Here is a 17,915-nt window from a genome sequence, read left to right as displayed (position 1 = left end):
TGAAAAGCCTACTGCAATGCAAGTAAATGAAAAATTATGCTTTTTGTTTGCATGATTTTAAATGAAAACCATTCTCTGGAATTTCTCTCCCCTGGTACCAACCTAAGCACCATTTATTCCACCAGGCTCCAAAGAGCTTCTCCTTTACTAAACTGTATTAACTCGCAACACATGCTGGAACGTGTCGCTAAGTTTGCAGGTCAGTATTCAGTGCTAGACATGGCAAATACGCCTGCCTCTTTTGACTTTTAACTATTTTGAATTTAAAGCTAAGCGTCCATCTTGCATTGCTGTTCTTCAGTATTTGTGTGGTGTGCTTACGCCATTGTTATGGCCTAGTGGTGGTGTCAAGTTGAAATGATCACGTGTTCACTTTGTGTTCTATTTCCAGAAAGGGCCTGTTGACGAGACTGGATGGACAATTAAAAATGTTCTCTCACTGCCCATTGTAAATAAAAAAGAAGAAATTGTTGGCGTAGCTACATTCTACAACAGAAAAGATGCAAAGCCCTTTGACGAATATGATGAGCAAATTATCGAAGTGAGCAATGCTTTTTCTTTTTCTCTATGATATTTTTTTGAATTTGGTTGGCACTTTAAAAGCATAGTTTTTCTTTTTAAGGACTAATTGATGGCATCGTGTCATTTCATCCTAGCACATTACAAAAAAAATTATATTTCCAAGCAAAAATGTTATTAAAAAACCATTTAATAAAAAAATAAAAATATCTAGATGAGAGAAATACAAGTCAGCGAAAAAGCGTTCATCGAAATTTGGACAATGAAGGATAGGTTCGAGATTAGAGGTAGCTAGAGGGTTGAGTACAAGTTTAAAGTTAGGGCAAAGGTTAGGATCATCCAATGGTTAAGGGCTACGTAAGAGAGCGTGTACAGGGAAGGCACGTGGTAGGAGCTATGTTAGAGACAGGGTAATGGTGAGGGACAAGGTTATGATTAGTAACAAAGTTACAGAGAAAGAATATTAGGTACAGCTAAGATTTATCATTGGGGCAAAAGTTATAGTTAGGTTTAAAGCAAAAAAGGAGGTGAGGTTTCATTGAACATTGCTAACATTTTTCAATGAAAAAGTTTTAACCCAAAAAGCTTTTATTGAAATGTCTGCTGCAATGCAAGAATTTAACAAATTGTGACTTTTCTTTGAAACCGATATAGCTGGGGCCGCGTAACTAGTTAGCATGGAGGAGTCTCGTTCGTTATCGGAATTAACTAGTTACGCGACCCCCAGCTATATCGGTCACACACTTTTTCAGTTTGGATTGTCGCTGTGATTACTTTATTCTATTATCTTTAATGAATATCAATGTAACATTGATTGTCAAATCCTAAGTGATGGTGGATTTACGGAATAATACATAAATAATCACTAATTGCATGACAAAACCACTGTCTGTATACTGTTAGTACTCCCCAGGTTCTGCATGTTACTGGGATATACCATTGTTATTAATGATTTCACGGATATAGGTCCCTGCATCCTACAGAAAAAATAAATATATTTATGTTCTCAATTAGGAACAAAGGGGGTTCAAAACATGTCTTGTTTTCATGGACAGCCATTTCTGAAGTAGTTTGTGGCCTGATATTTCCGGCACTAATGTTTAACAATATATTTGTAGATGTCTGGCTTTTGAATAGCGTTTACACCTGTGGTTTGGCTGATTGTAAGTGCTTCCCAACCCCACTTTTGGAGATAAAGGCAACTGGGCAGTGGAGAGCTATAGAAGGGCTACTATAATGCTCATGTCAGGAGGACACCATGCAGCCAGATGTGGGCACACTTGTAAGAAAGTAATTCATTCTGGAAACTTGTGGTCCTTGCTTGATTCATGTTAACCAACTGGACCAATATACCTTGCTTGATTCATGTTAACCAACTGGACCAATATAGCTGTTAGCAGTTATTTGGACACATGCTGTCCTTCTCCTGATCTGGAAAGGTGTAGCAACTATGCAGAAAGTGATCTGCCCATGATCACAGATTTGGCCGAGTACAACCCATCATAAGAACCCACGTCTTCTGCAGCCAACACACTAGCCCTATTACATCTCTTCTTTTCCGTTTCTAATTAAAATGTAGAAAACTGAGCCTATCCTAAAAATGAATTTATCTTAGAATGTTCACAGCTTAATGATTCGGTATTTGATGTGAGCCGCATTGCTTCTAGTGGCCAGGACAGCAAAGATGAGGGAGGGGAATGGTGCCGCCACTTAGCCTGTCAATGATCTCCTGGGGTGACTTACCCCCATTGTCAGGAAGAAAGGGGACATTGAGAGTAGGCGAACAGGGAAATTGACTTCAGGAGTGATATGAAGATCCAGAAAGCTTGCGACAAATGTGCAAGGACAGTGAGCAGCAAATATGTGTGCTGGCAGTTATACTGTTTTAGAAACGGATTATTGATAGACATACAAAGACGTAGGTGTCAATTGATATGTTATCTAAAATATACACTACATACATCTTTTTCTTTTTCCTGGGTGGTGTTAAGATGTCAGCCAACTAGTCATAGGCAAAACCTTGAGTTTAGCATGCTCACAAACCATTAGCCCAATAGATTATACAAGGCAACTGCAAGCATGGTGTGATTGTTCATAAAATGACCTTCCTCAATATGGTTTATTAAGCTTTTCCTTGGAACAAATCAAAAGCCATGCTGTTCAGCGAAGACAAGAGCGGCGGGCGGCACTGATCGGAGGTAGGAGGGTCGGTGAGGGAGGGGGAGAACCCGGTGAGGTAGGCGGAAGGGGTGGAAAGGGGGAGGAAGCAGGGGGAAGTGGGAATAAAAATTAAAAAAATACTGTAATGCAGCCTGCATGGAGAACAAGCGAAGTGCCCAAGACTGTTTTGGGCAGTCCGAGAGGGCCGGCCAAGCAGTCACTGCGCACTTAAGGAGGGTGCTACCACTCCTCCCCTGCCCCCATCTCCTCACGCAAAGCGGGCAGGAGTAGAAGAAAATAAAATTATGATAACACTAGTTATTATCATTTATTTTCCCTTTGTGTCACTACAAAAATTCAACGGGGCAACGCTCCTCCACCTTAGCAGAGAAGCCGTGACTGGAAGACAATGCAACTACCCCCAAGATAATCTAAATGAGGACCATGGGTGCAATGTTTGAAGCTGACCAGCAATCAGAATGCTCACTTTGTGGACTGTAGTTACTGGAACAGGCCTACAAAGGGAGCATTTTGTGCTGCTACCTTCAAACGTCCCTCTGGTGTGCTGTGGGAGAGCTGCAAGAGCTGTGGCTTATCCTAAAATAGTTTGAATAAAGTCTCCTTTCACCCACAGTGCTCCTATGCCTTTTCTGAAGCAATTGGATGACATGCAGCTGTCTTAGCTCCTCCCTTTGATTTTGCTGAGCGAGCCCTTGTCAGACAAAAAAAACTACAAAACGTTTGTTTCTTCCAAAATCACATTTCATCAGCATATGTCCCACACTGCCCCTCCCTCTACAGACCTCACAAACCAATAGGAGTGGGGCAGGATTTACGCCTTGCTCCAAGAAACAAAGCAACCAATTTGGACCATGCCTGTTAGCCTGAGTGAAGCAAATCTTTCCAAAGCTGGAGTTTTTTTAAAGTTTAATAAACTTTATTGAAATAAGATGCATCTTACAGCATTGGGCAAAAACAGAACCTTATACAAGAACAATTAGATTATACAGAATAAAATGCCATGAAACATAGTAGAAAGCCATTTACACATTTTTAGGATTTATAGAGAAAACAGAAATAGGGTGAGGGAGGAAAAGAGAGGGAAGAGAGAAGATATGCCCTACAATTGAGGTTTAAATAACTATAAATATATAGCGGAACAAATGGAATGTATATTGATATGTGTAAATGTAATTACAATAATAAATATTTTAAAAAGAAAAGAGAAAAAAGGCAAAGAAGTAAAACAGAAATTCATGGAGGCTGGAAATTTTCAGAATGATTATGAGATATCTGAGCAATGGAGATTTTATTCAAATAAACAGTTAACGGTAACCAAAAGGCATCTCTATTTCTCTGTGGATTAAGACAGAGCATTAGCCAGTCTATGATAGTGACATAAAGTGTACGACCAGTATTTGACTGAGAGTTTGTTTGAGTATTTCCAATTAAGTGTAGTCTGTTGAAAGGCTAAGGCTAACATGAGGTCAAAGAGCCCCTCTCATGAGACAGTAACCCAAGTGAGTCTGATAGACTACCTATAAAGAGAATGATATTTGAAACGGGAGTATGGAGAATAAAAATAGTTGAGACCCTAGACCAAACTTGTGACCAAAATGAGGCTACATGAGGGCGAGAGCAAAGGAGGGGACATAATTCAGCTGATGGATGGTCACAGGACCAGCAAGTCTTGTTATCAGAATGTGTAAAAGTAGCAATGGAGATAGGAGTAAAAAACAATCTATGATATAAAAAAAACTTAGTTTGAGTGGTGGATGCAGATCTGGAGATTTTTAATGATCTGATCCAGATCTTGTTCCAAAGTAAATGCTCCATTCACAACCCAGATCCGCCTCCCATATAAGTTCAACCTTAGATTTGGTTTGTTCTGGATCAGTAGAGTTAAAGAATTTATAAATAAGAGACGCCTTTGGAAATAACAATCCAATTTTGATAAGTGGATCTTGTATAGACAAAGAGTCGTCTTCAGGAGGAAGAGAATAGAACATTTCTAAAATGGTTTCCATCAGTAAGAAAATTATATGTAGAAACGAATGAGGACTTAGAAACGTGGTTTGAAACTGTGGAAAGGAGCAGGGAGTAATACCATCAAAGATATCTTGAATCCAGATGATACCCTTAGATCTCCAAGTACTCCAAAATTGTTGATGGTGAGAAGGCGATTGTGCCAAAGAGGAGAACGTAAATATGTATTCCTGGAGATTAACTTTGGTTGACAATGAGGTCTTAGTAATGAGCAAGTGCGTTCAAATAGCGGGAGAGATGTGAGGCTAGTTTCAGTGGTATTAGCGAGGATCTCTGAGAAAAGAGAAAAGGGAGAAAAGGCAGCGTTCAATATTGACCCATAAGGGAGTAAGCGAGGAGACATATGTATGAAGCCAATAAGAAGCCTGTTTGAGACAAAAGGCCTTATGATATAGTCTAAAGTTTGGGAAATTCACACCTCCAATAGATTTTAAGTTCCTGTGATAGGATAAAGAAATTCTAGATTATTTACCATTCCATAGGAATTTAGAAAGAATCCAGCTTTTTGAAATAAGGCGAAGGGATATGAATAGGGAGCATTGAAAGAACATATAATACTATAGGGGTGACCATCATCTTAATAGAATCAAGAAGTCCCAACCAGGAAAGTAAATGAGGAATCCAGGAGGAAAGTAGTTTGGAAACCCGATCTAGGATGTCTTTCATATTTATTGTGGTCAAGTCCGGAATGGAATTGGTAAACTATACACCAATGTATTTAATTTTTGAAGTATTCCAGTGAAAGCCCGTTAGGTCCAAATGAAGTATAGAGCAATATTTGGTTATAGGAAGTATTTCTGTTTTGTCAGAATTAATTTTGTAACCTGATACTGCTGCAAAATTAACAATTTCTTGTAATAAACCGATGTTGGAGTTTTTATCTCAATTTGCCATATGTTGGACGTTCAAGGCATACAATCACCCTCTAAGGGCTAATACCCACTTTCTAAGCACACTAAGACCTACCATGTCCATAGAGGTGTTAGGAAGCACAGTACTCTCACTTCTCTAAGCGGTCACTCTTGTTAGACTGCAGTTTATGAGAGAGCAGGTGCAGCTCCATTTTCCTACATATAATCTGAGCCCACGTAATCTCTAACGAATTTACCAATGCCAGCATAGGATTCTATTGATATTCCCTTGCCCTGGAGGTACTCCTCGAGCACAACAGTGGCATGTCCCAAAATATATCTACCAGGCATTGCTGATTAAATCTTGTAATATAGGTGATTCTGGCAGGTATCTCCTTTTACCTCTTTGTTACCTCCTCAGCTTTTCCGACCTCACTAAGGAATCCATTGGACTTCAGCATTAGAAATCTTAGTAAGCTACTTAAAAAAACATGTGAGGTATCTACCGTCAATGCACAGTTTCAGAGTGGAGAATGTCATCTCTGGAGTCTGAGGTTCAGAACATTTGTTGCGGTCCAACAAAAGTTCAGCCAGAGCTTAATTTGTAAAACAGTAAATGTCTTCAAGGACTAAAGCTTCGCTCAGAAGCCTGCTACCGAGCTATCGAAGATCAGGTGCTAAATGCAAAGGCTGTTCAATCCTGATTCCACCTTATGTCTCTTTAAACCCTACTATTTCCAAAGATTGTGGTTATGCTCTATGATCTGCACATCTATGTTTAATTTGTCTCCACTTTGTTCTTGTTACTAGAATATTGTAGGGTGCTCTTGTGGTGTCACAATACCCACCCACCAGGGTATAAATCAACTAGGAATGAAAAAAGACTAGAACAATATCCAACCAAAGAAAGCACACCATATGGTTGTAACTATTGTCCAATGTCCAAACTCTGTAGATCAACCAGTCAAAAAAAAACGTTTCTCATGAAGAATTCCACCACAATTGTCAGGTCAGGTCCTTTTGTTTGATTTATTCCTTTTAATTACACATAACATTCAGCAGCAGCCACCGTATGTTTCGCCCCCCTGGGCTTTCTCAAGGCTTGAATTTAAAAAAAACGAGTCCAATTTCATGTGTCAGATCACAATATTCCAATTGTGTGCATTAGATAGTAATTATACCAGTGAATGTAAAGAAACGGCCCAACTAGCAGATGTATCAATCCCTGTTGTATCTTGCGTAAATTTGTGTCGTGGACCGTGTAGCACATCGAACTCATCCACGCATGTAGGACCGTGATACATCCTCTCTTGTGTATTCCGTTCGTACACCTCGTAACCAGCAGCAGTCTCTTTAATCCATCGCCAGACACCTGCTTTCTCTCTTTGTCTCTGTTTCCATGTTTTTTCTTCCTCCTTCCTTTCACCCTTTGTGTTTTTCTTTCTCTTTCTCTGGATCAAAGTCTGTTGAGAACAAAATGAGTGCCAGTCCACACAAATAAGGGCCAGTGAACCCCACTTGCTACCGCCGTCTCAAATTAAGCACTGGGTCCACCCACTCTCCTTGGCTGTTAACACTCCAACAGTTTCTCTATGGATTAACTTCCAGTGTCACACACATTAACTGGGCACTGCAAAAGTCTGTCTAGGGGATTATGCCTGCCTCCAACCAGGACCCCAGAGGAAAAAGAACACAAGTGTTCAGTTTCACCCAGCCTGGGAGAAGGCTATGATTTTAAAGAGGAGGGAAATATAAGGTAATCACTTTCTGCCTATCCGATTGATTTTACTTGAGAAATGACAATCAGAGTAAAGGCGATGCAGCGACCAAAACTCCCAAAAATGTATATGAATCAAACACGGAAACCGGGATTCTGTAATTCCTTTGTGGAACCAAGATTGGAAAGGGTTTTCTGTTGGCTCTGGTAAAGAAGTCAACTTGGTTGAAGGATTTAAGGAAGTCATAGAGTCATATCTTCCTTCAGTCTCTCCAAATGAGTCACAGAAGAGAGTGCTGCATCAGTGCAACATGCAGCCTACTGGTCCAGCAATGTAATGTGAGAGGCAACCAAATGAAGGCCTCTGCCTCTTAATGCAAAGCAATTTCAGAAGGTCTAATAAAGCCCTGCTCAAGGCAAAGAGAAATTAGTTGGCAAGAAAGAGATGCATGAGAAGCAGCGAAGAAGACCAATAACGATACATTTTGGTTCTCATTGCCTAAGTAATGGAAAGGCAAGAGTGAGGCAAAAACTTTGGAAGCAATATGGCTTAGTATATTTGTGTCAATAACCAAATAAATATTAACCCCTGGTTCAGAGCAGGCAATCCTAGAAGTAGATGACAAATTTCCTCAGATAGAGATGGAAGAAATTGGGCATTGGTAAGGAATGAGTGAAGTACCTCTTTGAGGATTTTATTGTCAAGAGAGCGTTTGATTTTCTCACGGTAGGAAAGATCCCAGGACAAAACCGTAGCCCCATCAGATATTTTCCAGTACTGTGGGATTGATTTATTGCAGAACTCAAACACGTTCCTCTCAATTTACAACCAATATCAGGCTCCCTAAGTCATGGAAGAAAGAACCATAGTGTCCATTTATTAAAGTTAATTTCGCACAAATTATTACATTTGGTATTGGAAATGTTTTCCCTTCATGCGGAAATATTTAAACATTGCCGATTAAAAAGACAGACAATTTATCACACCGCCAGTGCGGACACACCCTTATTCTACTACGGGATTCAGTTTCAATAATACATACGGCTTGAATACAACCCAAGTGGGTATTCCAACACCTACTCTTTAGGTAATTCTCATTCTTATTGGAAGAAAGCAATTGCTGTCGGTGAAATCAAGCCCCAGTGGGCAAAATTTAAAACCACAGCCTAATCAAGTCTGTCGTACCATAGTGCCTAACCTGTGACAACATTAAACAACGTAATTAACTCAACAGAACAGTTAAAGCCAAATTTCTTGAGGATGCTCCTTTTCTTTCTTATTGTTAACAGTTATCTTTTCTCATCAGTATACCTATACAAGATTTTATAAATGTGTACTTAAATCATCTTCCATGTTCAAGCCCATAGGGGTTCTTGTATTTAATTCAATAATATAGCAGGACTCCAGTCTCCTGATCTTTTTTTTGCAATTTCCTCCCCTGATATTAAATGGGACGCAATCTATCACAAAGTAGCTTAGCGCTTGGGTGTTTTTGTCGCGATGAGATTCAAAGTGGCGTGCTACTGGATAAGCCTTGTCTTCATTTAGAATGGCCCGCAAATGTTGCAACACCTTCTTATGTACAGGGTGAATCGTGCTGCTCTCGTATTGCAAACCACATGGGCATTGCAGCACGTAGACAGCATACTCAATCCTGCACGAGAGAAACCCTTTAATCTTTTTCTCTCTTTTGGATAATCCGGGTGTTTATGTGTGTGTATTCTTCCCATGCCCACAGGCTTTACATTTCATACACTTAATAAAACCTTCTTTTGTCTTTAACCAGGTTTTGCCTGTGAACTTTGCTGCTGAGGGATCATGTTGCTGACTAGCATTTGCTTGAAAGAGCGTACCCTACGGAACGTGATTGCTGTTTTTTTTCTGCACTAGCTTCCACAACAATGGATCATTACATATGAGGTGCCAGTGTTTGTTGAGTATATTCCTGATCTGACCATGTTGTCGATAAAACGATGTGATCATTCTATGATCTATGATCATACTGACTGTGCTAGTAAACTTCAGAATTAAAGAGTTAAAGAGTTATCATGAATTTTCTTGATGAAACTCCTAACCGATTCTTCAGTCCCTCTCCACACGACGAAAAGGTCGTTGATGAAGCGACTCCAATGATTTATATTCTCTTCCCATTCTTTGTGAAACTCGACCCAGATCACCTGCTCCTCCCGCCAGCCTATGTGCTGGTAAACTTCAGAATTAAAGAGTTATCATGTATTTTCTTGATGAAACTCCTAACTGAATCTTCAGTCCCTCTCCACACGACGAAAAGGTCGTCGGTGAAGCGACTCCAATGAATTATATTCTCTTCCCATTCTTTGTGAAACTCGACCCGGATCACCTGCTCCTCCCACCAGCCCATATGCAAATTAGCATAGCTGGGGGCGAAGCAGGGGCCCATCGCGGTTCCACAGACTTGATGGTAAATGTCATTGTTAAAGAGAAAATAGTTGTTTTTTAAACATACAGAAACCATCATCAGTAGCATTTGTGTGTGTGACCATAGACCAATAGGGCGTTCACTCAAGTAGTGTTTTGGTGCCTGTAGGCCATCATCATGCCTGATTCTGGTATATAAAGTTGTTACATCTATGGTGACTAGCAACATATCTTCTTCCCATGGCAAATCATATATCTTTTTGAGGAAATCTCCAGAACCTTGAATGTATGAAGGAAGTAATTTTACCAGAGGACATAAAAAATAATCGATGTATTTGGAGGTGTTTTCCAGTGCCCCACCAATGGCGGATATAATCGGGCGCCCTGAGGGATTTTCGATATTTTTATGCACCTTGGGAATTAGGTAAAACACTGATGTAGTGGGATTGGACATTTTTTTAAATTGCAATTTTTCCCTCGTAATTAAACATTGATTGTATCATTCATCAAGTTGCCCATTATATACCCTGAAACTATTTTGCATTGTCGCCTCTGTTACTTTAACATAGTTGACTCTATTGTTAAGTTTTTTAAAAGCTTCACGCAGGTATTTTGATCTATCCCACAGGACAACATTCCCACCCTTATCTGCATTTCTCACAATACAACTTCCTTTAGATTTCAATTTAGTGATTAACGCAGAGTACTCTTTTTCATGCTGGGTGAGATTTTTATGTTTAATACTGGTGCATTTTTCAAGATTCTTCAAGTCATTTATAAATAGTTAATTAAAAATGTCCACCGAGTCTCTTGCAGTAATAGACAGGAACCTGAAGTTTGGCCGGAATGTAGTTGGTGCATTACTTCCAATATCCATCCCCTGTTCTCTTGCTACTTCAAATGCCTGGCTGCTTGACACAGGTCTTGATTCATCCTGAATGACAAGTATCAAATCTCCTCGAGTATCAATGTCCCTTCCGGGTGGATGGTCCATTATTCTCAAATCTAACATGAGGTCCATGTCGGCTACTGAAAGCGTATATTCTTGCATAGGGGCATTCGTTATTATGCTACCTTCTGCTCGACCTTTGTGCTGGTTTTGCGCAAAATACTTTTTTAATTTTAGTGACCTAAGAAATTTGAAATTATCCACCCTTGTAGCTACATAGTTGAAATCGGCCGGTGGGCAATAAGAAAGACCTAGCTGTAAAATCCTTTCCTCCTTGTTCGATAAATTAACATTCTTCAAATTGATTACAGTTCCTTCATTTTCAATGATTTCAGGTCTTATTGCTTGTTTCCTTTCGCAGTAGGCGCGCTGGCGCTGTTTGGACCCTTTGCGCCTCTGTTGCCCCTGCCTCTTCCTCTTGGTTTGCCTTCGTATGTAACTTGGGGTCTTGGTTAAAGGTTGAACCTCCTCTCCTGCTCTAAAAAAACAAACTCTTCAATAAATGAGGGTGCAATTTTGTCTGGTTGCCGATTTTGACCTTCCTCCAGGTCTGTGTCAATTTTGGAGCTCTGTACACTACTTAACTCTGATTGCGCCTCTGTTCTCACCTGGGCCTTTGGATTAATTCTTTGTTTTCTCAGTGTTTCGAATTTTTTGCAAAAGTATAGATCTGCCCCCGATCATAATCATTCTTATCTCTGATAAATTTCTAAGCGTTCCTTTCTTTTATTGTTATTTCCAGCTTCTTTAGCCGCTCACTCATATCTTTTGTGAACTTCAAAATGAAATCCTGATCTACTTCTTTGGCTAACATTTCTGTTATCTGGGTTATTTTCTGCTGGTCTAGATCAGCGTATTTAATCAGGATTGCCAGCATTTTCTGCGATGAATCCTAGTTATTTTCAGCCCACTCAGCAGCATGTTGGGGTTAGGGTCTCCATATGTGGGGGCCACTAAAATTCTTAGCCCCTGTAGAATCCGCATTACTTCCAAATAGCGTTGGAGCGATTTAGACTCCCACCACTTTGAATGCTCACTACGCTTAAGCTTTTCTATGAGCCTCAACCGCGCCAGTACATATGAGACTGTTTCATAACTTACAGTGAGTCACGCTTTATTGATGGGTACACTGGTATTGTTGAAGATTGAAAGAGCAGCCTCTTCTCTTTCTCTTAGTTCAGCAGCTGACATTGTATTCACACAGCAAGGCTTGAGTGTCTATAGCCAGAAACAGCCAGTCTCCAAATAGCACAATGCTATCAGATATCCACAGTTACTACTGGCTTCTCCATTTCCTGCACTGTTCTTGTAGGTGTTCCTTGCCTTAAAACGCTGTGGCGTCCTGCGCGAGTCCACCGACTCAAACGCGATCACCCTCAGCACCAAGTATACCACCCAACATCCACAGAGTGCTCTTCGAAACTTCTCTTCAGTTAAGAGTGCGGGGGCGGCGGGCTCAAAGACATTTTCTCCTCTTTACCTCGGCACAGCCGCCGCACTCCTGAACAGCGGGTGCGTCGTGTAGAAGGGGACCGCCAAGGTACGGTCCAAAAATATTGAGTTTCCCTCACTCCACCAAGTAAGGATTCACGACGCCGGGTTCTGGCCAAATAATTTATTTAGGACAGCTGGAAAGGACGCGTTTCACCTTGTTTACCAATAGTTTAACTATTCAAAAATCGGCCATTTTAACCACCGCGTTACAAACAATTGTCACGTGACGTGACTACAAAACCAGTGCAGTAGACAAAAGACTTGTAGTTTTTACCAACTCGACATTCGCTTTTAACCTCAATTAGAGATTTCATTCATATAAAAATAATTAATTTCGCACAAATTATTACATTTGGTATTCGAAAAGTATTACCTTCATGCAGAAATATTTAAACATTGCCGAATAAAAAGACAGAAAAATCCATCAACTTCTGCCTTTCAATAAACTTTATCACACCGCCAGTGCGAACACACCCTTATTCTACTACGGGATTCAGTTTTATTAACACATACGACTTGAATACAACCCAAGTGGGTATTCCAACCCCTACTCTTTAGGTAACTCTCATTCTTATTGGAAGAAAGCAATTGCTGTCGGTGAAATCAACTGTAATCAATTTGACAAATGTTAATTTATCGAACAAGGAGGAAAAGATTTTACAGCTAGGTCTTTCTTATTGCCCACCGGCAGATTTCAACTACTTAGCTACAAGGGTGGATACTTTCAAATTTGTTAAGTCTCTGAAATTAAAAAAGTATTTTGGACAAAACCAGCACAAAGGTCGAGCAGAAGGTAGCATAATAACGAATGCCCCTATGCAAGAAAATACGCTTTCAGTAGCCGACATGGACCTCATGTTAGATTTGAGAATAATGGACCATCCACCCGGAAGCGACATTGATACTCGAGGAGAATCGATACTTGTCATTCAGGATGAATCAAGACCTGTGTCAAGCAGCCAGGCATTTGAAGTAGCAAGAGAACAGGGGGTGGATATTGGAAGGAATACACCAACTACCTTCCGGCCAAACTCCAGGTTCCTGTCTATTACTACAAGAGACTGGGTAGTTAATGAACTAGTTTTAAATGGCTTGAAGAATCTTGAAAAATGCACCAGTATTAAACATAAAAATTTCACCCAGCATGAAAAAGAGTACTCTGCGTTAATCACTAAATTGAAATCTAAAGGAAACTGTATTATTTGAAATGCAGCTAAGGGTGGGAATGTTGTCCTGTGGGATAGATCAAAATACCTGAGTGAAGGCTATAAACAACTTACCAATCGAGTCAACTATGTTCAATTAACAGAGGCTACAATGCAGAATAGTTTCAGGGTATATAATGGGCAACTTGATGAATGGTATAATCAATGTTCAATTACGAGGGAAGAATTACAATTTTTTTAAATTTCCAATCCCACTACACCAGTGTTTTACCTAATTCTCAAGGTGCATAAAAATATCGAAAATCTCCCAGGGCACCTGATTATATCCGCCATTTGTGGGGGACTGGAAAACACCTCTAAATACATCTATTAGTTTTTATGTCCTCTGGTAAAATTACTTCCTTCATACATTCAAGATTCTGGAGATTTCCTCAAAAAGATATGTGATTTGCCATGGGAAGAAGATATGTTGCTAGTCACCATAGACGTGACAACTTTATATATCAGCATCAGGCACGATGATGGCCTACAGCAATACTTCTTGAGTGAACACCCTATTGGTCTATGGTCACACACACAAATGCTACTGATGATGGTTTCTGTATGTTTAAAAAACAACTATTTTCTCTTTAACAATGACATTTACCATCAAGTCTGTGGAACCGCGATGGGCACCTGCTTTGCCCCCAGCTATGCTAATTTGCATATGGGGTGATGGGAGGAGCAGGTGATCCGGGTCGAGTTTCACAAAGAATGGGAAGAGAATATACTTCATTGGAGTCTCTTCATCAACAACCTTTTCGTCGCGTGGATAGGGACTGAAGATTCGATTAGGAGTTTCATCAAGAAAATACAAGATAACTCTTTAAATCTGAAGTTTACTAGCACAGTCAGAAGGAGTGAAGTAATTTTTTTAGATCTAACAGTGTACGTAAAGGACTCCAAATTACATACAAAACTCTTCAGAAAACCAACAGCAGGGAATACGTTGCTACATGCAACCAGCTTCCACTCGCAAAATCTAATCAGGAGCATACCGTACAGGGAATGCCTAAGAATAAACTGTAACAGTAGTGACCAAGAAACTTTAGAGAAGGAACTTAAAAATTTGGAATCACGGTTTAAACTCCAGCGCTACGGGGATGAGAATGTCCAAGTTTCAATTAAAAAAGCTAAAAAGAGAAGCAGGGAAGATATCCTGTTTATTAAAAGCCAGAGCAAAAATTCAAAAGGGAGAGTTCTCAGAGTAATCAAGTAAGAATGATCACATCGCTCAATCGACAACATGGTCAGGAATATACTCAACAAACACTGGCACCTCATACGTAATGATCCATTGTTAGGGAAGCTAGTGCAGAAAAAAACAGCAATCACGTTCTGTAGGGCGCGCTCTTTCAAGCAAATGCTAGTCAGCAACATGATCCCTCAGCAGCAAAGTACGCAGGCAAAACCTGGTTAAAGAAAAAAGAAGGTTTTATTAAGTGTATGAAATGTAAAACCTGGGGGCATGGGAAGAATACACACACATATACACCTGGATTATCCAAAAGAGTGAAAAAGATTAAAGGGTTTCTTTCATGCAGGACTGAGTATGCTGTCTACGTGCCGCAATGCCCATGTGGCTTGCTGTACGTGGGCAGCATGATTCACCCTGTACATAAGAGGGTGTTGCAACATTTGCGGGCCATTCGAAATGGAGACAAGGTTTATCCAGTAGCACGCCACCTTGAATCTCATCACGACAAAAACACCCAAGGGCTAAGCTACTTCATGATAGATTGCATCCCATTTAACATCAGGGGAGGAAATAGCATAAAAAAGATCAGGAGACTGGAGTCCTGCTATATTATTGAATTAAATACAAGAACCCCTATGGACTTGAACATGGAAGAAGATTTAAGAACACATTTATAAAATCTTGTATACGTTTACTGATGAGAAAAGATAACTGTTAACAATAAGAAAGAAAAGGAGCATCCTCAAGAAATTTAGTTTTAACTGTTTTGTTGAGTTAATTATGTTGTTTATTTTTGTCACAGGTTAAGCACTATGGTACGACAGACTTGATTAGGCTGTGGTTTTAAATTTTGCCCACTGGGGCTTGATTTCACCAACAGCAATTGCTTTCTTCCAATAAGAATGAGAGTTACCTAAAGAGTAGGTGTTGGAATACCCACTTGGGTTGTATTCAAGCCGTATGCATAAATGAAACTGAATCCCGTTGTAGAATAAGAGTATATCTGCACTGGCGGTGTGAGAAAGTTTATTGAAAGGCAGAAGTTGATGGATTTTTCTGTCTTTTTAATCATCAATGTTTAAATATTTCAGCATGAAAGGAATACTTTTCCAATACCAAATGTAATAATTTGTGCGAAATGAATTATATTTATATGAATGAAATCTCTAATTGAGGTTAACAGCGAATGTCGAGTTGGTAAAAACTACAAGTATTGTGGCTACTGCACTGGTTTTGTAGTCACTTCACGTGACAATTGTTTGTAACATGGTGGTTAAAATGGCTGATTTTTTAATAGTTAAACTATTGGTGAACAAGCCGGCTGCGCCAGCGAAACGCGTCTTTTCCAGCTGTCCTAAACAAATTATTTGGCCAGAACACGGCGTCGTGAATCCTTACTTGGTGGAGCAAGGGAAACTCGATATTTTTTGACCGTACCTGGGCGGTCCCCTTCTACACGACGCACCCGCTGTTCAGGAGTGCGGCGGCTGTGCCGAGGTAAAGAGAAGAAAACATATATATATATATATAATGTGATCAAGGGCTCATAGGGCCCGAAACGCGTCATGGCGGAGATTGTGTTGCACGCAGAATAAAAACTTGCAAATTACCTACATGTGTCCGTGTTCGTTTTTCTGGAGGATTGTAGAGGGAGAAAAAAAACGGAGTTCTTTGAATATACATTTATATTTATTTAATTTAGCTGGACTGCAAAGTTTACACTGAAATCATTGTCGGTGAACAAGCTGGAGCTCAACATGATGCATGGAATGGAAGATACTACAGATCATATTGGTTCTCATTTTGGATATGACCATCCAGGTGCAATTTATCTGTAAAGGAAGACTAACCAACACGTTTCAAACTACAAATAGTGTGTATAGGAGAGCAGATTCTGACCCAGGAAACTCTCAATTTTTGGATTTTGGACTTTTGCTGTGAGTGAATCTCCCTAATGGAAACTCGCGCACTGGAAGCATCTGTTAAAATAGCATTGAGCTGCAACTGTAAGTTCCTACCTTTTGAAGAATGGTCAACTCCTGCATGCAGTAAAGGTATTGAATTCTGAGAATCTTGCTCATGATGTGTTCACATCTATTTGCACATGTATAGCGGCTTGTAGAAGGACTAATTGTCTGTCTCAACCAGGCATATAGACACTGTAGCTGATGGGAACAAGATTGCATTGGTTGTGCCCTGCTAATGCCTTATAATTCAATTAGGTATTCAAAAAGGAGTGTCCCCTTTCTATTTAGGTGAAAAGTAAAGAATTGCAGTATTTAAACTGCTTTTTACACTTTGGGGAAGTAGGCCTAAAATATAACTTTTGATTATTTTGAGGTAGAATATCTAGTGACATGACATTTCACAACAATTCTTGGGTTAGGGTTCACTCCACATTAGTTCTTTAGCATGGTTATTCTTCTGTCATATTTCCCTAAAGCAGCATTAATGTCATCTATGCTTTGAGCTGACCTCCTGAGCCAGTTATTTACTCTGCTGTCCAACTAGCTGTTTAAACTTCCCCTTGGAAAAATGGATCCATCTTGAGAAATAAGCCTTCTTCGGGCAGAGGAAGGACTAAGGGTTAAATCTACCAAAGCTGGTTAGCAGCACTTTCCTGGCAAGCACTTGCAGGAACTTGTCACAAGGGAAAAAGGGAGGAACGAAAGACCGCTTGCTCCAGTCAAAGCAGGGTATTTGTTTGAAGCTCAGATAGAATTAACTAGGTCTACATGGGAAGACGTTTGGAGAGAGAGAGAGAGAGAGAGAGAGAGAGAGAGAGAGAGAGAGAGAGAGAGAGAGAGAGAGAGAGAGAGAGAGAGAGAGAGAGAGAGATGTCCCACTTTTACTCCAAAACAGCCATTTTGGTTCTTCTCAGAAAGTGGTGCAGGGAGATGGGGTGCACCAGGAGTGCCACTTAGATGTAGGGATGATATAGCAACATCGGACATCCCATTCTAAAAATATCCACTTCTATTTTTAAAGCATACATAGAACAAGATATTCTTTATCTAGTAGTAGGCAGTGGGTGGCTTTCAACCCAGTTGTTATTTAGAGTGCACAAATAAACACAGAGTCTACACTCTCCATTCTTTTTTATGGGTCATGATCACAGGGCTAAGTGATAATTTGAACTCAATAGGTTTTATCACCTTATGTTCACATAGTTGTCACCCATAGATGGTGGTTGACAGCCCCCCTTAATGCTAATGGGAATACTACACATGTTATTCCTTATAAGAATATCCCCATCCTCAATTCGATCTTATATTGAAATTCATCTACTATTGCATGAGCATCTATTGTGCTCTTTCATAATAGTTTCAAACTGATCCTTTTCTGTCTCCTTCGGGGCTTGGGCTTTCTGCCTAAATC

The 17,915-nt window shown here is 40.0% G+C and overlaps 1 protein-coding gene across 1 annotated transcript in view; it reads left to right on the top strand.

Moving 5' to 3' along the window:
- PDE6C (phosphodiesterase 6C) overlaps positions 1 to 17,915 on the top strand; it is a 420,959-nt gene that overhangs the window by 146,824 nt on the left and 256,220 nt on the right. Inside the window, exon 9 of the mRNA XM_086922484.1 lies at positions 392 to 541. Within this exon, the coding sequence (XP_086778610.1) occupies positions 392 to 541 (150 nt within the window). The remainder of the gene's footprint in view (positions 1 to 391; positions 542 to 17,915) is intronic.

The sequence above is a fragment of the Lissotriton vulgaris genome, chromosome 5 (genome assembly GCF_964263255.1).
Source record: "Lissotriton vulgaris chromosome 5, aLisVul1.2, whole genome shotgun sequence".
NCBI classification, from domain to species: domain Eukaryota; kingdom Metazoa; phylum Chordata; class Amphibia; order Caudata; family Salamandridae; genus Lissotriton; species Lissotriton vulgaris.
This window is presented reverse-complemented; position numbering and strand designations above follow the sequence as displayed.